Source organism: Megachile rotundata, chromosome 13 (assembly GCF_050947335.1).
Source record: "Megachile rotundata isolate GNS110a chromosome 13, iyMegRotu1, whole genome shotgun sequence".
Classification (NCBI taxonomy): Eukaryota; Metazoa; Arthropoda; class Insecta; order Hymenoptera; family Megachilidae; genus Megachile; species Megachile rotundata.
Genome location: NC_134995.1, coordinates 13,080,682 through 13,104,953, shown reverse-complemented (window position 1 = coordinate 13,104,953; position 24,272 = coordinate 13,080,682). Strand labels below are relative to the sequence as shown.

General features: G+C 36.8%; 3 protein-coding genes across 6 annotated transcripts; 2 read left to right on the top strand and 1 right to left on the bottom strand.

The window, feature by feature from the left end:
* The first annotated feature begins 638 nt into the window (after nt 1-638).
* On the top strand, nt 639-14,559 carry LOC100882945 (uncharacterized). Of its 2 annotated transcripts, none has more exons than XM_012280938.2 (2): nt 639-886; nt 2,146-14,559. In XM_012280938.2, the coding sequence occupies exon 2, from the start codon at nt 2,201-2,203 to the stop codon at nt 2,606-2,608; it is 408 nt and encodes a 135-aa protein (XP_012136328.1). In that variant the 5' UTR covers nt 639-886; nt 2,146-2,200; the 3' UTR covers nt 2,609-14,559. The 2 variants fall into 2 exon arrangements, with proteins under 2 accessions (XP_012136328.1, XP_003701395.1); XM_003701347.3 differs by having other exon boundaries at nt 640-877.
* LOC100876465 (cytoplasmic dynein 2 intermediate chain 2) lies at nt 9,768-18,814 on the bottom strand. Of its 2 annotated transcripts, XM_012280939.2 has the most exons (10): nt 18,607-18,814; nt 18,456-18,540; nt 18,143-18,358; nt 17,843-18,077; nt 17,582-17,765; nt 17,310-17,509; nt 17,089-17,231; nt 16,816-17,018; nt 16,640-16,755; nt 9,768-16,392 (listed from the first exon to the last, which is right to left on the bottom strand). In XM_012280939.2, the coding sequence occupies exons 1-9, from the start codon at nt 18,663-18,665 to the stop codon at nt 16,686-16,688; spliced, it is 1,395 nt and encodes a 464-aa protein (XP_012136329.1). In that variant the 5' UTR covers nt 18,666-18,814; the 3' UTR covers nt 9,768-16,392; nt 16,640-16,685. The 2 variants fall into 2 exon arrangements, with proteins under 2 accessions (XP_012136329.1, XP_003701421.1); XM_003701373.3 differs by lacking the exon at nt 9,768-16,392 and having other exon boundaries at nt 16,563-16,755.
* A 611-nt stretch (nt 18,815-19,425) lies between these two features.
* On the top strand, nt 19,426-24,198 carry LOC100883054 (golgin subfamily A member 7). Of its 2 annotated transcripts, none has more exons than XM_076538997.1 (3): nt 19,426-19,595; nt 20,638-20,802; nt 21,092-24,198. In XM_076538997.1, exons 1-3 carry the CDS (start codon nt 19,557-19,559, stop codon nt 21,380-21,382), a joined length of 495 nt encoding a protein of 164 aa, XP_076395112.1. In that variant the 5' UTR covers nt 19,426-19,556; the 3' UTR covers nt 21,383-24,198. The 2 variants fall into 2 exon arrangements, with proteins under 2 accessions (XP_076395112.1, XP_003701396.1); XM_003701348.3 differs by lacking the exon at nt 19,426-19,595 and adding an exon at nt 20,074-20,305.
* The last annotated feature ends 74 nt before the right edge of the window (nt 24,199-24,272 follow it).

Here is a 24,272-nt window from a genome sequence, read left to right as displayed (position 1 = left end):
TTTAAAAACTCCATCTCTTGTCCTAAATATACGGACCATTATCTCAAAATGATTTGAACTATAAAAAATATGTTTCCAAGTTTGTAAAGTAAAGCAATTTCAATCTCTCTGACAGCCATTATTTGTAGGTTATAAAGGAATTATACGCAAACACTACGCACTTGATATTTTTTAGAAATTCTTTTTAAATATTTCAAGATACATATACACGGATTTCTTATTCATCTTATGTAAAGATAATCTGATAAACAAGGAAGGAAACGGTAAAGGGTGTAAAACCATTTCTTAAATTCAGTTTCGTGTCACGAGATGTCGTACTTTACCATGTTTGACCAATCGCTGTGCCTACCTTCCGATCGTTATACACAATACCAGTTTATTTTATGATTTTATTACAAAATATACCAATTATATATACTAACGAGTTATAAAAAATGAAAATGCATTTATGATATAGGAAAAATTTCAAAATTTTATTTCTATGAATAATTTAAAGGAAAGGTAACGACGTTTACGAAAAACGCCGAAAACATCCGAAGAGAGAACGACGTGATTGGTTGATAGGGGTCACGTGAACTGGAACGCTTTTAAGTATTGGTCGAACATCTATGGTGGGGGGCGTTCATAATCCTTAAGATAGGCTCGCGTCTTCACAAAGGTAAGAGACAGTGTTGGGGAAGGAACGTGCTTACGCGCACATAGTTTATGAGTTCGATCGTAGTATCCGGTTTCAGTGAGTGTTGTGTGAGTTGGCGAAGCAGTAAAAAAAAGAGGTTAAAGTGAGAGGAAGAAGAGTCAGAAACTGACGGGCGCTGCTTGGGCGGATGATTATCAGTTTTTACAACAACGAATACATTCAACACAACGTTTACACAAGGTTGACCTCGTAAGAATTAAATTAATACATGTTATTAACACAAAATAATCTAAAAGTCGATTTTATGGCTTTTAACATGAATAAAATTTGTACTAATATAAAAGGTTAAGAATTACTTTTATCGAATGTAAACGAATAAAAAGGAAAAAGTAATTTTTAATGCAGTATGAAGTTTGTGATTTAATGTATACAAGCTCTTCTGTAAAAATGCAATGAAGTTTTCGGAAATGTTTGTATTCAATGATTTTTGTAACTGCGCAATAATCCCGTGATTCAGGGCAAATGGGAAGGGGGAACGCGGAGGAATAAACTTGGTGGGGTACCCCACAAATCTCTTACGAGTAAATCGCTACCTCGCCCCGATTGTTTTCAATTCTATTACACTTCTTAATCATGTTTTTTGTGAAGCGCATCATGTTCCATATCTGTTAGTTATCTTCGGTAACACTTTCCTTTTCTTACCGAATACAATTTTCATATGCGTTCAAATTCTCTCACTTTTTTCAACGCAGCTGGAGGGGCACAAGATGGCCGACACGACTTGTTTGTTTTCGCTACTTCGCACGGAGTTCTCAGGAAATCATTATCGTTCGATAATGGAACTTATGTATTCATCTTTTTGCACTGTGTGTATTATAAATGTCCATACATTTTGGAAATCATCTAATTTTCGATATTTTTCAAGTTCTTTTAAAATTCCCCGATTTTTAAATTAAAAATTTTTAAATTTCGAAATTACAGACGTTGATACAAAAAAGATACACTCGGATTACCGCTTGATCTGGACCGAGTTTTTTTCGAATTTGCTCCAAATCTTGAGCATGCAATATATTGAAATATCTGAATATCCCTAATGGACGCGAGTCCTTTCCATCATACCTGTCGATGTGTGTTATTTCGTAGACAACTGACGCAATTCGTCGATCTTGTGTAGTCAGGGTTTACAACTCCATTTTTTGGAGAAAGGCTTTTGAAAGTCTGTTACTTTCTAAGAAATCAATACCTTCCATATAATGATTAGGTGCCGTAATTCACATGATTGTTGTACTAATTGTGTACTTTCCATTCCCACTGAATTGGTTCAGGCAAAACTGACCTACCTTTGTACATCATTAAATCGATCTTTAGATCAATATGGTGCAAAAATCGTATATTATTATTTGGTACTGTACACAATATTCTTGTGCCTTTAATTCTCATGCTTAATTATGTTTATTAAAAAGCATCAAGTCTATGCATGAGATTAAAGGAAACAATTCATTTTGCAGACGGGTTGGTTGACTTCGTGAGCGATAAAAAAGTCGAAAGTACGATAAACGAGCCATGACGAATTCGGTACCAAAATTGAACAACAAAGTTGAGCGGCATGGATCGCCGAACATCGGCCTTGAGCGGCATCATCACCGTTCCAGTGCAATCAAATCATCATCTACGTACTTCCACAATGGTGGAAGGTCTCATGGCAGAAACTCGACTGGTAGATTGAGCTGCAGCCCACATTTTTCGTCTAAGGGTTCAAGAAATTCGCCGTCGCGGTACGAGTATAGTCCGCGTGGCAGTCCAACAAATAGCTTCTACGCGGGTGCAAAGTTCTCTGAACCGCCGTCTCCTGCGAGCCTTCCCAAACCGCCCAGCCATTGGACTACGAGACTGATGAGCAGTTGTCAGCAATCTGACAGGAGTTGCGATATTTCAAATCATCTTAAGATAATACTAAACGTCCAAGCCTGATACCTAGAGACCAATGGACCGCTAAGAACGGTTACCAGCTTCTAAGAAAAGCGAAAGAGACACAGGTACGATATTATCGTCTCACCTCTTGGATTAAGGATGTATTTTTTTTCTCTTGTATGTGATGTGAAGCTGCTCGTTTAACAAACAGACAGACAAATGAACAAAAGAACAAAAGTGTTTACATGAGAAGAACTGCGCGATAATACAATCTATAAGAAAAGACGATAAGAGTAATACGCGAATAGGTAAACAGAAGGCACCAGCGCCTTTCAGTTTCTCATGGTACAGATACGCTGAGTGTGAACACCATGATTTGTTCTCTAAGCTATTATACAAAACATTAAGCGTGAAAAGACGCAGGTGCGTCTGCCCCGCAAAACCGTGATTCAAGTATATGATATAACTTCTAACAATTCTATTATGCGCCGTCTATGAAGATATAAGATGTATGTATTTTAGATTATTATTATATACGATTAACTTGCAGAGACGCATACACATACACATCTACTACACAACACTCTGTTGTATTATTTGTTTGACGAAATGGTACGAAGACATAGGCAAAGCTGCATTAGCTACTTTTAGAGACGATAACTTTTCCTTTTTTTTCTTTTTTTTTTCCATCTTAAGATCAAAATTGCTATAATTCAGCACCATAAATCATGACAGTGTCTTTTATTCTTTTCTGTTTTGTCCATAATTCTTTCCAAAATAATTACTAAAATCTATACACGTTTTGCTAACAGGATATGTATGTTGATTACTATTTTTCATCATTGAGAAATACTTTACAGTGTATAAGGGGTAAACTTTAAGCGCGTTGCATATATTCATCTGCTGCTCTTTAGCATAAACCAAGATATTGATTCAGTATGTCTATAATTGGTAATTGATTAATATTTCTTCCCCAATCTCTGTTAAGATTATCATATTCTTCTTAGAATTTATAATTTAAACGAGTCTTAAAAGGCATAATCAAATTATCCTTACAAGATCTTATATGAGAAAATTTTTGGTTTCTGTTTATCTTCCTCTTTTTATCGAAGGTATTCTTATTCATTTCACAGCTTTGCAACACTTTTGCAAAGCGATATATGTATAAGATACAAATGACGAATTTCCAGTGTGTATACAAATGGATTAATTTTTTGAAATTCGTACAATTTATTGAATGAATGTGATCTATTTGAGTGGATGTTGATGAACATGATTTGGTATGAATGTTGATGAATGATTCTTTGTGTTTCTTCTCTAAAACTCGTGATTAAGTAACAGTTGCGCTTAAATTAACAAAGTTTTATTAGATACTTCTGCCAATGAAAAATGTGGGATTCATTTTTATATTGTTTAAATGGTGTGATTAAGGAAAATCTTGTTTGTCACAAAATTTTCAGTACAGAATTCGACAATTTTTTTTTTTGTTTCATCTATAAATGCAATATACATATATTTCAACAAATTTTTTTTTCTTCCAATAGTATTGCATTACAAAATGATAGCAGTGGTTTTAATTTTTTTTTTCTTTCAATTTTTGTCTGTTCTTTCTTTCTGACCTGAAAAGCACAGATATATTTAAACATGTAGACTGACCAAATTTACTTGAGGTGGTGTTTTAACTAATAGGTTATTTTTCTTTTTATTCTAAAGAAGGCATCATTTTTTTAAATTACATTGGTTTTGTTCTTCCCTTAGTATACTATTTTTTTTCTTCGTTTTGTAAGTTAGTTGTAAGGTAAATTACAAAATAAGTTGGTGTATGTATATGCAGATCTCAATGAATGCATTCGTGCGTGCGTGTGTCTCGTGTGCGCGTGTCAGAGAGGATAGATAGCAAAATGTGCAATTTTGAACTTTCAATTACTTTCTCCATCGTGGTCCTGTATAACGAAATTTTCAATCGTATCTATAGCATTTGACAGCTGTGCATCATGTTTAAAATGGTTGACAAGAGTCCTGACGTAAAACCGAATGCTTCGATTCGTTTCGATCAACAACCGGTTCTCATCAATCTACCACCTCGGTTCGTTCTCTTTTTTCTGTCTAGTAAAACGTTGCCGCGCAACGGCTTTACTCACGATAAAGTAGAGCAGAAGTTTCGAGACAAAAACAGAAATAATCCGTCTCTGTTCCTCTCCCTTCAGTGATTCGACCATTTTTACGTTCGAAATTAGGAATGCTTCGAGAACGTTTCTCTTAAACTTGTACAAGGAAATGCTTTCTTTTCTAGCACACGTGAGGTAATCGATCCGTATGTTTGATAAAATTAATCAGTTTTTGCTCTCGACGGAAGAGGAAGCGTCTGAACTGTAAATGGGAAAATTATCTTCGAAAATTTAGATTCTCTCGTTACATTTGATCGACTATTTTTATCCATAGGTTATTGTTTTTCTTCTGAAAATCACTTTCACTTGGCATTTCTTTTTTGATTTGTGAACAATTTATTTTTCTTTGGTCGCTAGGAATTTTAGTATTTTATCTATTAGGAAGTGCGGATAGTCAGATTTGTTTGAGTGATAATTGGAAAAAGTTGGACAGTTATTCACGCTTCGTACGGCGCATGCGCGAACGAGTTCGAACGTCGGTTTGCTTTATCATCAAGCATCCAAAAAAAAATTGCTGTCCAACTTTTTTTAATTCCGTAATCGGCCCGCTATTATCCAGTGATTTTTTAAAGCTTTTCGAATCGGGTTAGTCTTTTTCTAATTCGGATTGAATCATGTAAATACGTGTCAGGGATCGAGTAAAATTTCTGGAAGTGGTGTTAGGAAATTTATTAAGGACGTGAGTTTGAATAAAAAAAATGAAACACTGCCGTCCTGTGGGAGATTGATCGAATATTAAATTTGAACGGTACAATGGAGATCGTCTCACGGACGCCGGATCTCGTTTTGCGAATTCTGTACATAATAGACACGGGGGAAATCGTGATTTCGAGCAACGTTTGTAAAAAAAAACTGAAAAAAGAAAAACGTAAAAACGAATGTTCATGTATAAAGATTTAGTGTACATACGAGGAAAACGGCAGGCGCGTATTATGTATATATACATCGTATACATATTGTAAGGGAAAAATAATGATCCTCGGTGTGGCAACGGCGTTTTGTTCCGTTCCGATCGAGAGCATCAAACTAGGATTTGGATCTTACAGCAATATTTCTGCTCGAGTCTCGTTGAGAATCGAAAAATAGTCAGTTTGTGTGTGCAAAGAAATCTTAAAAACAGAAAGGAAAGAAAGATTGCCCAGGATCTTCGAGGTCAGAAAAGGGAAGGGCGTTCTTGAATAAAAGAAAGATGGCGTCAAGAAATGGCGCACACGAAAGCGTGTACGAATTACAAAGTGAATAATCAACCAATCGATAATATTAATTTTAAAAATGATAAGAAATTAGCTGTGATGATGACCCTATAGGTACTACTAATTTTTAATTGGTAACTGATCAACATATATATATATATACAACATATATATATTATATATTATATGTATATGATTAAACGATAAGGTGGGGTATAATTTAAGAGGAAGTGCAAGAACGATGATCGTTCGCGATAGATAACGCGAGAGACAAAGAAAGATTAACACTAGTGTGTTATTAACGTTCCGTTAAGTCGGAAATAAAACATAACGGGGTATGTTTTTCTTTGTCCAACTCGGGGGTCTCTGTACCCGGCACTATCTTCAAGCGTTTACTATTAATTATCCTAAAATCTAGCAATTAATTTACGCGCGATTGTGGAACACAAACAGAATGCTCGATGATAGCGTTAACAGAAAAACTAAAAAAGAAGTGGGGGGTGCAATGTTTTCCGCGACAAGAACGAGAATGAAACAATATTGTTTAGGAACTCTATCGAGTACGTCCATCTTGTGTGTGTCGTAATCCACCTTCGTGACTTTAAGATGAGAATATAGTTAGTAGTTCTAATTATATATATGAGCCAACCAGAGAACTTGGGTCGTTTCGAAAAATCAGATCGAGGTCGTGTGGAATCTTATCTTTGAAACGTGCTTCCGGTCGCGCACATCTCTGACATACATACGCTTCTTTCCGTTTCCGGTTTACACGAATATTTTCCGTGAACCGAATCTAAAAGTGTAACACTGTAAACGAGGAGAAGTGATCAATTTTCCTAAAGGGTTGCGAAAATTAAAGGGATGAGAGACGATCCACACTCGGCTGGCAATTATTGTGATATTGTAACGTACAAAATCGTTCGTCGCGAGTTACACGAAAAATCGAGGAATAATCGATAAGACAAAATTAAGATTCTCGTGAAGGCTTCACGGATGTGTCATGGTTCTATTCGAACCAAGTGTCGAGTCTATGTCGGATTCACTTCGACTCTACAAACTTAGCTTTATATTTTCGAATCTCTGTGATCGGTTGTCTAGTTTAATTCTCTAAAATTATATTTTTATAGTATAATTTATTCTAATCAGAATTTACGAGTTTAACAGTTGGGGTACAATTTTTAATTTGCCATAAGTACAGACCTCCTAATTTGAAGACTTTCAAAAGTCCATTGTGTAATGCTACACATTAAATTTAAGTTTTCAAAGTATCTCGTAATATGTTATATTACAGAATCTTTCCTAACTAATATTACAGAGAGACAATCTCTGTAACCCTGTATCTAACGTGCTAACGCCCACAAAATACGCTTGCGTTGATGTGAACACGGCATTACGAATTATCGATTGCGGTTACTCGACACACACGTAGAAGAAATACCGTGATGCATCCGTCGACGAACATTGTGTGATGTACAAGAGCACATACGAACCAAACAGTATGTGCTGTTGTACGTCTAAACTTCATCCTACCACACGTATCTTCGTACCTTATTAACAATTTTCTTTTGCTGGTCTCTTTCGAAAGTTAATTGTAATATGCTTTAATCGAATGGTTCAGCTGTAAATGTACCGTTATCGAACGTTTCATGCTTTTTGGTTTTGTTGATTTGTTAGGGTTGTTCTTCTTTAACGCAGTCGAATTTTTTCGTTCATCAACATGCGTTTTTTCGATTTACGAATGTAAGCTTAAGGGTTTGGAGCTTCCATGAAAACAGACGGTAGCGTCTTCGATTCGCCTAAGGGAAAAAGGTATTCCTACGGATTCTTTCGATCGAAGCAAGGGGAGATTGTTACTTCGTTTCAAGGCGAATTGGAAGTTCTGTTGCGTTCGAGTATGTTCAATGTGCGTGATTATTTCTCTTAAGCAAATAATTTTGAATATCTTTTGGTTTCTTTTGCTTCTTTTTTTTTGTTTTAACTTTTTAATTAGATTTATCGAGGTGTGCTCTTTGTTTTTAAATCATTCGCGTATTACTGTAGTTTTAGGTTAATGACATTGGAAAAAAACAATTTCTCTTTTTTCCGATATTTACTTTGATAAGTATTTTGTAAGATCGGTCAAATTTGGTCAGGCGAAATTTCACGGTATATCTAAAACTTCGATTGAGTTTTTTATTGCGTTTCACTTTGTATATCTTTAAGGAAACTTCGTCTGTGCATGAAGAAAAACGCTAAAGAGCAGAGAACAGAAAATCCCCGTACGAATTTTGCATATCCTTACTGAAATTCTCGTTCAGGAAAGAATTTACCGGCACTCGTCGAACGTTCTTTAAACGAACGAACAAAAATGATACAAAGTTTAGCGGTCGATACAATGACGAAAGTACGCGGTACAAAATAGACGAGGGCCGCTTGAGAACAGAAAGAAAAAATGGAACCAACGTCTTCGAACGACAACGTCAAACAACAACAAAAAATCATCGCGTCGCGTCTCGAAGCGTTCCTCCTCAAAAGTATTTTTCACGAGGAGACCTCGGGACGCGATACGTGTCTCAATATAATATATATCGTGTTTTATTGATTTTTCATGCGATGCGAGCAAAGCAAATGAATGAAAATCAACAAGCTCATCGATTTCATACGGAGCGCACTGATCATTATACAGGGACACAAAACACAGCCACACGAAACACTATGTCGATTAATTAATTAAGCCTTAAATTTAGAATTAAGTTGAAAGGTCTGAGAGAAGCAGAGACAGGGAAAGGTTTAAAAAAAAAAAGAGGAAGGAAAGAGGGAAGAGCTCTGTCTTTTAAAAACGTGTCATGGTCTACGATATTCTTTTTATTAATCGAAGGGAGCTTGATTTTAGTCGATTGGTTCGTTCATTTTATTTCGTTCCGGTTGTGCCTCTCTTTTCATTCGATTTTCGATCGGTATTTTATCGTCGGATCTTTTCATTAATATCGCGTTTTTAATTTTCGATTTTTAACACGCTCGCTGTGGAATATTAGTCATAGTATTACTAACATTGGTGTAGGATATCAAGATTTTTAAATTGGATCAATCTTTCTCATAGATTTATACATTAGTAATATTAATATTTGCGATATCAGTGAATATTGATATTATCGCCAGTATTAATATTAATAATATCGGATTTTTCGGGATCCGCCATGTCCTCAGCGATCGTGTTAACCCGAGTTACGGTTCGGGTAGAATCGGCAAAATTCGGGGCACACGCTTTGATCTCAATCGTTGGCGCGAAAGAAATCTCTTTCTCTTTTTTTTTAAATTATACCATGGGTGAAATCGTGTTGTATTGTCATGCGATCACACAGCCGTTAATCAAATCCATCATAGTTCCAAATTCACGTCGCTTCGCGTTCGAATCGAATCGTACCTCGAATACGGAGCGACGCTTTTCGAATTTCTAAGAAAAGGTGCAAACTGGGTGGTCACATGACACGTATACATATCGATCGATGAAGAAAAGACATTTTCAAAGAGCTATAGACCATCGCGGTTGAATGAAATACGATTTTTACTTACGGTAGCAAGGAGAAGTCGCATCTCTGATGACGAGCCTGTCGATGACAATATTTTTTATCCTTCTTCGTGCTGCTGCTTCGTGAAAGTCCACCGGTCGTACGCCAGCGCGATACGCGATCAAATACATGTTTCATTTTCCTCAGTTTTTTATTCCGCGACTGATTCGAAAGCAGATATTCTTCTACGGAAGGAAAAAGAAAATTTCGTATCGTAGAACCGTATCCGTATCGTTCTGATGTGCGGCTAGAACTAAATTAAGTAGAGGAAACGGATCGGCCGTTATGGCGGCAAGAAAAACGCACTGACTATTTTAGCAAATCGAGATTCGACCATGTACCTTGATATATTACCTTGCGAATGTTTCCAGAAAGTATGTACGCGTCCGTGAATGAGCGAATGAACAAAATGAACGACGAAGTGTGACTCTGCGAATGTGCGCGTGCATGCGAGAGTGCCAAAGTGTGTCTGCGGTGATGCGTGAGCGAAAGATAAATATAAATATATATATTAAATATATTATATACGGAGGAAAAAGCCTCTGGGTCTCGAAGAAGAAAAGAAAAAAAACGAACGCGTTTTCTCCCATATACTCGATGCGAAAGACTTGTCTTCTCGCGGTCTGAAAAATAAGAAATTATTCACGGATTTGTAGCAGAAGAACGCGTTCGTTTTGGGTTCTCGATTTCTCGCACGTGCAGTACGGTTCGCACCATCGCGATCAATACTGAAAAATAGATGTATAGTCAGTCACAGATGGGATGCCTGAGCGTGTGTGTAAGCGATTGTGCCGTCGTCCGCACGTGCGTGACAATAATTTTTTTTCCTATGTATGTGTGTAGCCGGTGTGCGATATAACTTTAATTTCGTTTTCCGTTCTGTTCTTCGTTTAATATCGAGACTCAATGCGGAGAGCAACGTTTGCGTGAGAAAATTCTGAGATTTCTTTTTTAACGTAGAAAGTATTATTCTGTATTGTTCGTCAATTACCAAATTACTCGCTGCCAGACGTGTCCGTTCCAACTATAATTGGCCAGTAAGGAAGCCATCTTGAATCCAGTCTCCTTTACGTGGAGCAGCCCTGCTTTTGTTTTTAGTTCACAGAAGCAGCCTAATGGTTTTCTCTGCTATTTAATAGTATTTGAGATCCAAAAACCTTGTGATTACTGCTTCTGTAACGATACGAAGTACCGAGATGCAGTGGCTGTAAAATTCATTTGCACAACAGTCTCTGTATCCTTCCTCTCCTTTTACTGAATTCCTCTTTTGCAAGTGAACCGAGAGGTTTGAAACTACGACGTTACTTGCATTCGAGGATTCGTGAAATGTCCTCTATAGAGGATTTGAGCTTCAGTTAGGAAGGAGGATAGATTGACTTCGGAGACTGGGTTCTTATGATGCGGGAGAAATCGATCAAAATGTCTGAAAACGCTTAGAAAGTACAAAATGGCCTCTATCGCGCGCAGATGTTCCTCCTCCGTACGAGTACGTCCTACAAATCGTGGCATTTCTTCTTCAAATGGTTTCTGTTTCTTTTTTGTAAGCTTATATTTTTACACCGAGCATCGCTGTACAGAGCATTGTTCTGCGAAACTCTGGTCTGCTTTAAACCGAAAGACGATAGGAGATAAAAAAAACAAAGCGAGGAAGACTCGTGTGCGGTGCACCGAAAGGCACTACTTAGAACGAAGCTTATACTTTGGAAGCGACAGGCCGCCATTTCCTTTTTCTTCATTAGAATACCAGAGATTCTCTCACTCTCTACATACCACCGAATTAAGAACACCAAAAGCATTAAATCAAAGTAAAAAGAACACACACATAGTGTGGATCATGAGGTTTAAGTATTTTATTATCAACCCTGTTGCCTTCGCGAGGTATAGGCTTCACGAGTCCGTTCAAGACCAGTGATGGGCAACAGTGCCCGCCAGAGCAAACGGAGTGCAAAATAGTAAACTCTTGTTACATTACTACAGACGGGTCATATTTAGAAGTTTGCAGATTTGAACATTTCTATATTTCTAAGCTCTCAAATTTCAAAATATCAATTTTCCACGTTACAAAATTTCTGAATGTCTAAATTTGAAAATTTAATCTCTGTTACGATGACGATGGACAGTAAGATGGTGAGCTCTTTGGTGGGTATCTGCCCGTCACTGACACAAGGTTAAATAAAAAACAAAAAAAACAGATGAAGGTCAGAACTTTTGTTCTGTCGCGTTCCCAACGAAATGTAGAGAAGCGACGAGTTTATCGTAGACAGTAAATCGTTTAGATACAATTAAGGATACACCGAGTCGCGATCTCTGTGATGACGGCGATATAAACGCTGAAGAAGGTACGAGGGAAAAGAGTTTACGAAGATAAGACGAGACGAATGACCGTCTCGATAACCGTGATGAGAACCGAGGAACTATGATAATGATTTTTTTCCCCGTTCGTGTCAGTCTGATAACTCCGTCGCGGACACGATGCAATTTACTGTCAAGTTTTAGGGTACATAAGAATAGAGTTATTTAATGTATATCTATTATTGTACGTAAAGACACACACACTCACACACATACACACAGAAGTACGTTTAAGGTTCGACTCGAGTTCGCGCATAAGAAAATATAATGTATTATATATTGTACTAAAAAAGGGTGCCCGTTTCGCGTAGCAAAGATGGAGGAGGATCGATTGGCGATAAACGATCTAAAAAGAGTTAAAACAATTGTACATATGAAACGAAATTTCGGATCGTGCGAGACATGTAGGAAGCGGGCGACAGAGAATATTTTGTTATGTTGAAAAAGCGACGAAGAAGAAGCGGAAGAAGAGTTCATTTTTCGGATATATAAATATGGCTGCCGCTGCGTATATTTCAGCCGTACGTTTCGAGTTGACGTTTTTAAATATGGATCCACATCGAAGTGTGGGTCTTTTTGCGGCCTCAGGATTGTCGAGAGAACGAAAGAAGGGTGGCAAACAAAGAAGAGGAAGAAGTCGAAGGATACCGTCGGTTACGCGCAACAACGAGAGAGATTCCTTTATCATTCCGAAAGTTCGAGTAACTTGGTCACTTCCGTTACTTCTACACACGTATTATACCGAGGAAGCATCGATATAAATACATTCCGGTCATAAATCACGCATAATCATCATTTTTACTGAGGGTTGGAGAGAGAGAGAGAGAGGATCTCGACTGGACGCAACTCCTGTCAGATTTTTTTCCACGGAAAAAAGGAGGACCAATGAACGAGAGACAAGAGAATGACGGGAAGATTCAAAGATGGCGCGCGCGATCGACGGGGGAAACGAATCATCGATTGGGCCACCTTTCGACGCGCATCCCGTTGTTTTCTTGGCAAAACAATCGTCTCGTGTTTGCGTGTCCCGACGTGAAAGGAATAAAACGAGAACCAAGGAAAGATAAAAGGAAACGGAAGGAAAGACTCAAAATTTGTCGATAATACGTGTACGCACGTGTGATCGTTCGCTAGGAGAGGCTTGATAGAGAGGAACAATTATTTTTTGCCGTTTTTTTCTCTTATCTCGAAGAGGAAACGTCGAAGTTTCCATTACGAGGGCAACGGCTATACAGCGCAGCGATTTTAACGAGCGAACGACGATGATTCGAATGATCGTGATCCTCCGGAGAAGCGAGGGAACGTGAAAGAGAGCCAGTAAATAAAACAATATATAAAGAAAGAGAGATATGCAAGTCGTACCTAAAGCGTAATCGTTTATATCGTAATTTTGGTACTGTTATTCTAGTATGCGCACGCGTTTTCAAACGAGTGGACGCGTGTTTGTATTAGCAGAAGAAGAAGAGGAGGTTAGAAAGTGCGAAGAAGATGGATACAGAGGTAAACGAAAGGGAATGAAAAAAATAGGGCACCGAGAGAAAGAATTTATTACGAGAACAAGAAGGAGAATATGTCTTTCAAGGTCGTCGTTGATGGAAAACGCAAGAATAAAATGGAATCTAAGAGAGTTCGGAACGAATGCGAGCGGATTTCTAAAAAACCAGCAGAAAAAAATGTCTTTTTGAGATCAAAAAGCGCCAAAAAAATCAGTGTATAAAAATCAGCCGAGAATGTATGTGTACGAACGAGAGAAAGAGAGCATGATTGAAGACTGAAGAAAAGCTCCGCGAGGGAAGAGTGATAAATAGCGACGACAATGGTGTATCGAGAGAAGTGGAAAGGAGACGTGGTAAGAAGAGAGTTAGGTGTGCAATAAATTGCCAAGAAAGCTGAGAGATGAGTCGAAGGAATAATTTCTTGGTTCCTCTTCCGTCTGTAGATAAGGATTTGGTGCGAGGATGATTTTTAGAAAGTTAAAAAGAGGAGAAATCGTTGAGACACGTCACGATTTACCAATGAGAAGAGTATTTTCGGTACGGCGCAATTACAAGCGCACATGCGCATCACGCTACACGATATTCGCGCGTGCGTACGCGAAAAGCAGCAGAAGGAGCGCAGAGAGAGAGAGAGGGGTTTCATTTGAACTCGTTTAACGTTAAAAGCAAATAAATAACGCGTTTATGTGAGTCACGTGTGCGAAATTCAACCGAACGAACACTGGACGCGCATATTCTCTACTCAGAGCATTAGTACTGACACGTAGACGTACGAGAACCTTCGAGAGAGATCGTGGAGAAAGATACAGCACGAAACGAAGTGAAAGCTGCGGGGTGACGACTGAAAATTTTCAACAGAGTCACCGTGTGTCACATTCGAAAGAAAAACATATATTCGCATACATACATGCACACCGCATACAACGCATTGAAGTTTCTTTGATGTTTATCCAAAAAAAATGAGTGGAGCCGTTTCTCGACTAAAATACGGACGAGAACACGTAGCAACGAGGAAAAAATTTCTAACCTTACCTACTATGATACATCCTTCTGTTTTTTCCATCCACCTTTTTCATAATTTCTCTCTGTTCCTTGACACCAATTAGAAGAAACTAGCTACATTTATTCTCCACATGATCTTTAGTCCCGTTCCGGCCTTATGAAACGTCTAAACACACCACGCATATCCCGTCCACACATTTTTCTCTTTACTATCACTTTTATTTCTTTAGGGCCCTTCCCAGGGCCCGCAAATGCTTCATCTATGGAGTAACAATTTCTCGGAAGGTCAACTACAAAATCTGTCCTTTTCAGGACAAACGATCTCAGACTGTCTTTTTCAAGACAAGAATTCGAAACCGTCCTTTTCAGGACGAACAGCTGGCTCTGGCCGTTCTAGGCCGGATGTCGAGGATACTTCAAAGGATGAAGATGCTTGAAGAGTTCGTCTTTCATAAGGACAAAGTCAACGCCAGAGGAACATTTCCTGAAAGAATTTTCAAATAAAGCTTTAATATTGTACCTGAACCTTGAAATATCCTTCCTAATATTTTATTGTGATATTTTAATGTTTGGTCTTGACAAGTAGATACTTTAAAAGAGACCATTTTTTATTTCTTTATCCTTACTTATTTATGTCAATATATTTTTGGAATATTATTACTTTGCTAGACCTACAGGTATTAAGTAAAAGTAGCTTTACAAATTTCTTAGACTGAAGATATTAAGTTAGGACCAATTTTTTAACTAGTATGATAGCTTCAAAGTGATTTGTTTCTGTTAGTTTTTTCTTTTTCTAATATTATAGATGCACAATATACGTCATTCAGGATTTATAGTGTAGAGGAGGAACTGTAAATTACGTATGTAAATAACGCAAATTAATCCGTGCGTGTTGTTCATCGTGATTTCAGCATATTTGTGAGGGAAATCCACTGCAGAATATTCAGGAAGCATGTGTCACGTTTCACTAGAAAAGTGAGTTCTACAATTCCAAGTTATGTACATTATTTCTTTCAGCTTCTATGAATTTTTCTAGTTTCAATCCACTTATCTGTTATTAAAGTTCCGCTGTACATGTTATCTTGGATGATATGAAGTAAGGAAATGATACGGCACGAATTGCGTAGACGAGAATTATCAATTGAAAGTTTCCACATGATTCATTAAAAATCAATTTCGTAGAATGACTTACGTGGATCACTACTAAAAGTAGAGAAAGTAATTAATGAGAATTCATTTGATTTCAGGTCGTAGTGGCGATAGATTTGGCCCTAATATCATTGTACATACCATTTGAAGGTCACTGTTATTTCAGCATGAAAATAAAGTGGGACACTATGTATACGAAAAGTTTAGTCAAGTCATTGCTTTTGAGCAAGGTTTCATCACGAATTGGTGGGGATGTAATGGAGGACAGTTGACTTCGTATACGGTGAAATAAAATACGCCTACTCCAGATGCAGTGGAAGGGAGTACTCATTTGTATTCAACCAACTGAGCGGAAATATCTTTTCTTGTCTGGTTTGTTCTTGCTTGAACACTGCTGGGTTTTCTGTCGTTGATTTACTGTGTAAAATAAATGACCTACCCGAATCCAGATACTGAAACAGCAATTGCAATGCATTGAATTTTTTATTATTTCTTGCGCCGTCAAAAGAAGAGTACTGATAACTTTTACCTTGTACATATAAGCCTTGATCATGTTTTTATGTTTCATATTAACGCGTAAATTGTGACGTTGAAGAAAAATATGAGTAAGGTAACATGAATGTGCCTGAAAACTAGGAAGAAATGTATTTGTACCTTCTAGGAAGGAGCATAATTGTTAATTATTTATTATATTGAAAATCAATATTTTTGTATGTGATACTATTAATAAATACATATTTAGTAATACAAGTTTCAACGTTCCTTTTTAGTAAGCACATATTTGCTTGGCTCAATCCCATGACGTGGGTAAAAGAATTTGTATTTTATTGTTCAATTCACTTTCATTTTCTATTATTGGTGATTCTAAGTATAGACCTCTTGGCCGTACGCCGATTTGTAAGAAAATTACAAATACTGCTTGTGTCGTGTCTTTACCTAATAACATGTTACGCTATTTTTAACAGCGAAAGCGTCTACTTTGTATATATAGACATTTAAATCACCCGTGAGAAATGTTTGATGTGATATAAACATTATGCTCTAAATTTAACTTTTAAAGCTATATTTAAAGTAAGTAGAATGTTACGCATTAAAAATAGACACTCTTGTTATACAAAAATTCATATATTTTATATCAAGTGCAATAAAAAAGGAATATTTTTACAATAGAGATTCAACTTACGAAAAAGAAAGCTATTTCAATGCAGATAATAAATATATAAATATTTTTAAAGTAACTGACGTGGGATCTTCCAGATTTCTATGTTGCCATGAGTGTCACCGATGGCTGCCATGTCCCTATAAAAAATAAATATTAATATATTATAACTAATTCCAGGAAGGGAATTCCTTACTTACTTTTTACAATTTACACGTAAACAGCTAACATTTTCCCTGTCAGTTGGTTCGAATTTCACATTTGTTACAGGCTTCCCATTTGTAATGTTGTACAAACTAACGTTCGAACTGGCCCCATAGGCCGCCAATACATCACTATTTCCCATTAACCAAGTTAATCCAACGATTGTATTCTCGCAAGAAATTGATCGTAGACATGCGTGCTGAATACAACAAAATTTCACTCACTAATTGATTTAAGATAAATAAATGAAATGTACATAAAAAAATTACCTCATCGAAATCATATATACGCATTTCTTTGTCGGTGGCAGCGGTGACAAACAGATTACGAACTGGGGAACATTTGATACATGTGACACTGCCTTCGTGCTTGTCGTACTTGTCTATAACAGGATCCATAAGAGTATGATCTCCTGCAATTAGCAATGAAAAATAAATTGTAATAATCATACACTAGCGGGCATGGTCTAACTTTGAAACAAAAACTGCACCTTCGATAGGAACAGTACGATCCAAACTACACTTATATATTCCACCACACAAAGTTCCCACAACAAAGAATATAGGATCTCTGGATGAAAAATCGAAGGTGGTGATACATAATCCAGATTCCAAAGCACGTTCGCGTATTCCACCTGCGCTACGCGGTCTTGAGTTCTCCACTGGATTATGTTCTTTAGCTATTTTTAATCTGAGAAAAGAGGAATTACAACAATACAGCAATTTCACTCACAAATCAATGGTTTAAAATAAAAATAATTACCGTCTGTACATAGTGTTAGTTGACATTTTATGAATAAAGATGTATCCATCTTTGCTTGAACTTACTAAAAATGCCACATCATTTATAGCTCTTGTTTTCCAATATATCTGTGACACAGGATCACCATGTGTACATAATGTTAATGGGGTTGATGATACTCTTAGGTTCCAAACAAGAACATCACCTTTGTATAAATAATTCTTTGAGAATTAGTTTCAAATGATAATGTATACATATTTAATTAAAGAGTTCATCAGTTACCATTAAACAATCCAGCTGCTATGATAGATGGTTCTGTTGGATGGTATACTAATGTTGTGACACATGCATTTGTCTCTAATGTTTTGTTTAGATTGTTTGTGAAACCATCTTCCTTAGATTGATCATACAGCTGTATTTTAGATAAATGGTCACACCATGTTTCATGATAAGGTACCCCATATGATACAGCTAATGTTCCTCCTCCAATACTCCAACTCATGTCACTTACTTTCATCTGAAGATACACTTCATTAATATAATGCCTTAAAGATCCTAATAACTGTGGAATACAATAAATACCTCAGAATCCACATCATTTGCATTGCTAATTTTTTGCACAAGCTGTGTGGTTGTAAGGACATCTTCATCTGTATTTGGATCATAATCTTCAAATGCAGTGGTCCCATAGGATTCATCTAAAGCCTCTAATATGCTTGGTGTGACTTTATTCAAAAACTGAGCCAATCTTTCATAATTCACTTCTGGCTTTTTCTTCTCTTCAATAATAGTTTGAGTCTAAAAAAAGAATGAATCATTTTCAATAAATATTATGTTTTTGGCCCTGCCTCTTGATGCTTGAAATTTAGTATGTTACATATATTTCTGAAAATACCTCAACGCTTTTTGTTTCAACTGTTTGCATAGAATTTTCCTCATAACAAATTTCTGTTGTCTGAACATTGGATGATTGTTGTGATCTAAAAATAATGAAAGTGAAAAATAAAAATTATTTAAAGCAAAAAGGTATTAATTGTAACACATACTTTGTGGTTGACAATTGTGAATTGAAACTCACAGCCTCGAGCGAGCGATTAGTAAACATTTTTAAATTAAAAACAGATTGATACTACAACGTTAATAACTAACATGTAAATTCGTTTTTGAATTGTACACAGAGGAATAAAAATCAGTTGAAACTTATGATAGGTCTGCTACTTGTATCACGATATATAGCTTTACAAAATAGCTGTCAGATGTGCAGCTCCATCTAAATGCATGGACAAGTATTAGAAGCCACGGTCGATAAAAGATATTAGTACTTTTATTGGCTTTCATGACTTGTTAATACTTTCAAATGACTTTAAAGATAATTAGTGTTGCATTTCGAAGCAATTTGGGGTGCATAATTATTAATTAAGGCTAAAAAATCAATATTAATTAAGGCCGATCAAAAAATGGCACTAGTGGCGCCATCTCTTCAACAAACGGGGTGAACTACAAGCGTTTGAGACACCACTTTCATTAGTTCCCGTCTTTCACCGCTAGATGGCAGGCCGATTTTTGCTCCATAAAATGCAATATTCTTCATTTTCCTTTCTAACGCTTTCAGTACATTCTAATGACATTCTTTCAACTATATCGAGGCCAGAGAACATTCTACTCGGTCCAAAAATACATAAAAATCGTTAATTTTCAAGAAAATCGCAATTTTCTATTCCGATCTTTCCGCCGCTCGCCGTTAGATGGCGCCAGTGGTTATGTTCTTCATAATTGCGCGCGCGTATAGTGGTGGACATTAGCACTAATAGATATAAATTTTTTTACTTGAATTTTCACGTAATAATAGAACGATAGTGCAATAAAAAGGTATACTTTTTTCTTCGGAGCATAGTTCTATCTAATATTTTTCACGAGATCATATAATAGTAACACAATATTTAATTTAAAAGAAGTTTTAGCCATCGTCTAATTATACAATTTCGAAAGTTATAAAATGGACACCTGTTGGCATATTCGGACTAATGAATTGAAGGTAATCGAAGATGGTTCTGTAAAGAATCTTTTCTTTTTTAAAAATGTTATATAATATTGTTTTTTATTTATGGATAACAATGATAATCACATTGTGGATTGTTATTACTGTCCAATAAAATGAAATATTTTTTGAAAAGGAGAGAGCTCTATCTAGAGCTTTCGTTACAATCTAATATGACGGATTATAATTTCGTCGAAATTTATAAGTATACATTGGTGAGCATGGTAGGCTTCCCTAATGAAAATGGCGAAGTGAGGGGAACCGGCCTCATTATTTCTTAATTTTTGAGTGGTAAATATCGAAATTTATGAATTTAGATATTCGGGAATTTTCAAATTTGAGCTTTGGAAATTTAGAAACTTAGAAATGTTCAAGTTTACAAATTAGATCAGCCAATATTGAAAGCAAGTGGTGGGAGGCTCTTCCCCTTATACTTATCCTTATCCATTGGAAGCCTACGTTATACACGGCTATACATGAATCGTGTATTTCAATTACGGTGAATTGCGCGCGCACATTTCATGGCGACGCTGTCGTGCCGTAGTCCGTCAGTCAGACCACTGTCCTCTTTGATTTTCTAAGGAAAATTCGTCTTTTGTTAATCAATCCTATTCTGCTGACTTATTCCGTGTTCGACTAACAAGTCGAGATTATTTTCAACGAATCTGTTCTATCAAATCGTCAAGACGAAGCTCAAAATGCCACTGGTAAGTTCGTCTACCTTTCGTTCCTCTCTTTCTCCCCTACTTTCGTCGTCAGTCCTTCGGGGAAACTTTTGATTTTTCGTTGTTTCGATCGTTCTTATTTCAAATTCAAATTGGACAATTTCAAAATTTATCGATATTCGACTTATCGATCAATTTTCGATTTTCTTGAGCGATTTTAGATGGAATGATTTGGGTGCGGTTTTATGGTTAGACATCCTAAATATGTTCGACGTTAAATAAAATTGTAATTGGCGCGTAAAAATAGTGCATGAAGGAGATGTTTTAAATTAAGCAGCAGATCTTAAATGGAATTTCTAATGAATTTTTTTTAGGGCAATCACGCTGTCCTTACACCCCTGGAGGACATGTCAGCTGGTCGAGGGCAAGCAGGTGGGGGGCCTCCCCCTAATTGTCAGAAAGTTTTCATACAACGTGACTACAGTGAAGGGACTATGGTTAAATTTCAAACACAGTTCCCTATAGAATTAGAAACCAGAGTATGTAATTAAAATGTTCATTAATTTTAATTATTTATAACATTTAGATCAATGTTTATATTTTTGTATACAGTGGGATATCTTACAATGTACAAGCACCATAACTAATAATGTTCTAAAACAAGTTAGTTTGTTACAGGATATCCTGCTGTATGTTTCTGACACGTATCAGTTAAAAAGATGCATAGCATTATTCTTTATTTATCTAACTTATAGCTAATGAACTAGTAATTCTTTCACATGCATTTTATTTATAGGTAATTTTCTCTTATCTCATTTTCCAATTTAGCTAGATAGGCAGACGTTTGAGTACACAATCAATCAATTGAACAACTACTTCGCGGAAGCTGAGAGAGCCACTTGTTCGACGTACTGCGAAGGTTGCTTGGCCTGTCTCACTGGTTACCTAATATATATATGTACAGAGACTCATTACGAAAAGTGTCTACGTAAAGTGGCAAAGTTTGTTAGTGAACAAAACGACAGAGTCTATAAACCACGCGGGCTATTGTTAACAGACCCAACGATGCGAGGTCTTAGGCTAATAGAAATTTCAGTACTGGACAGACCCGCGTCGTGACTGCACATTAGCCGATCCAGAGAGTTCTTTATGTGATCCATGCACTCCTACCATTTTGACAGGATTGCAAACCCTACATGAGCCGATGCGTGTCTCTGGACCTAATTATGTTCAGTACCGACGATTTTGATTTAGTTTGTCTGATATGAACTGTACAGAGAGATGCAGAGGTATCGGAAGGATTTACAGATTGTTTTGTGAACATACATGCGACGCTGTTGTAAATACTTTGAAGGAAAGTTGACTTGTTCCATATTGTCAGTGTATAGAAATCAATTCTCTCGTTAGGAGAAGACTTCGTATTCTGCTGATGTGGATTCATTAGTGGGGTGTAAAGTTTTACGACACTTTGTAAGACTTACCATTTTGAAATCACAAGTTCAAACGCATTCACACAGGGTTTATCTCTAAACAAGGATACGCTTACTGTTCATTTTGCATGTATGTTTTGATCAATTGGAATTATATCCTGTGTCTACATCCCAAGGCCATGGCGTTATATAAGTTGAATTTTATATGCATACAATAACATACCAGTGTAAAACGACAGGATTATGCAAAGAAACGAGGCGTGTACGTATGTATATGTGCTGGCGGAGAGCTTGCACGTTTTCCTCGTTAAACGAGTGAGATGCGACAATTCACGTAACTCGTACACATCGTTTCTTGTCATATCGGACGAGGTTTAAACAGTGCTTTTTTAACTGTACATTCAAAGACTTTATGGACATCTGCATTTAACAGACGACGCGAGAAACAAATATACGCACCACTCTGTTCTTAAGGGCGAACAGGCTTGGTCGTAAATTTGATTCGCTATCTCCGTCAAGTACTGAAAAACGATTTTATTTTGGTGTTAACAAGTTTTATGCTTCGTATATACGTATACACATCTATTATTAAGTGATCCTTAATTATCTTCCGTGATGTATCTTCCATGATGCTTATGTTCATGATCTCACTGCGTGAGAGATGATTTTCCTCTTTTTTTCTTGAACAACACGTACGAGCCAGGGATTCACTTGCCGTGGATGACACGCCTCATCGAGAACAAAAAAGAAAGAATTGGATCGAAATTGTTGGCACAATGCATTTGCGCTAAGAAGTCTGCTGGATTGGCTAAGAGAAATTGTACAAAAAAAACACCCGACAGAGGTGAATTATTAGCGAATTATATTCTATACGAGAAAAATCGGATAAATATATCACGTGTGTGTGCATTGTGATCAAGGATAATGAACTACGATCGTGTGTCTTGCGGTGCCGCGTGTACATGTATATACATATATATATTGATACAGTTGTATGCATGATCTTTTTATTTTATATTTTTGTACAACATATTGTCGAGACTATGCGAGCGATTCGTTTGGAATCTCTATGCATACTCCGTTTCTCGTGATACGGTCTATTTTTCAATCTTTTTCGATTTCATTCGTTCGAAGGAACATTGATCTCAAGCGAAACGCTACGGGACGCTTATTGCCGATCATTTCATTCATCCTGTTAATGTACTAATCTGTAATGATGCTTTTCTTCAACACACGTATTGTCAATATATCAAAGTTCTCTGAAGTGACGAGAATTTTGAAATATTAAAGTCTATAAATATTAGGTTACATTGATAGTATATTAGCGCTAGTATTGGAATGCTTATAGAAGGCTAGTGGTAGAGTTACTCTACCACGGTGCTATAGCCTAGTATACGTAAGTAGATTAACCGATGCCGTATGTATACTAGCGTTAATACGAGGTGATGACAGAAGGTTAGTGGTAGAGTCACTCCCACTAGTGCTTTAGACTAGAGTTAGCAATTTGGAAATTTGGAAATCTAGAAATTTAGAAATTAAAACGATGGGAGAAGGCTAGTGGTAGAATTACCACGGTGCTATCCTCCGATTAGCTTTAGTGCTTTATCAATCACCTACTCAACTATTCGAACACGGTAAATATTTTTCTACTAGCGCTATAATCCATCAATGTAACCTAGATAATGTTATTCCTACGGAATAGGAACGAGGAAGAGTATCATTCCAATCTGTACAACGACAATGAAACGTTTCGTAAAACGGATCCGTGGCCATTACATACCTGCTACACGGTGTCCAGGTATATATACTTACCTTATCGCGTGCTATCTCACGGAGAGAGCAAGATTCATTTTTTTCTACTGCGTCAGGAAGTATTGGGTCTCGTCCTTGGTCACAATGAGCGCGGAGCCTGTTCCGACGTAATTATGCGACAAGGTGAAAGAATCTTACCAAACAGCCGCGCCACTGCCTCGACATTTTACTTCTCCTGTGTATCCAAGAGAGTGTGTGTGTGAGAGAGACAAAGAAAATCTTGTAAATTAGTTCAGGGAAATTAGGATCTGCGGAGTAATTTTCAGCGAGCTGTATTTTTGTATGAATTCCGTTGTTTTTCGATGACAAAACTTTAGCTTGCTGGAGATTATTTTGTAGATTAGTTTTATCTAATTACTGGAACTAAGTGGAGACGAATCTCTCGTGTAAGGATACTGTAAAATAAAAATATCATTAGGAACGTGTTCGCCTCGAATCATTTGTCGAACAGTGTTCGCAGTGTTACGAGTTACAGGCTCCGTTCATATGCAACCGGTATGTTGCATAATGTGTAAATAGAAATGAATCGTCGACACATGGAATACCGGGAAAGAGGAAGAAAAAATATGCCGTTTGTTATACTTAATTTAATCGTAGGACCAAAACGTTTGATGATTCGTTACTGTGTAAAGGACACCATCGTTCGAGTGTAATTTCTAAATGTTTTTAATAATAAAAGCAGTGTGAAACCTATCGGAGCGAGGTGGAGATGAAAAAAATGGCTTTGTTTGAATTTTATTTCGAACTAGCTCATTCCACAGGATGCT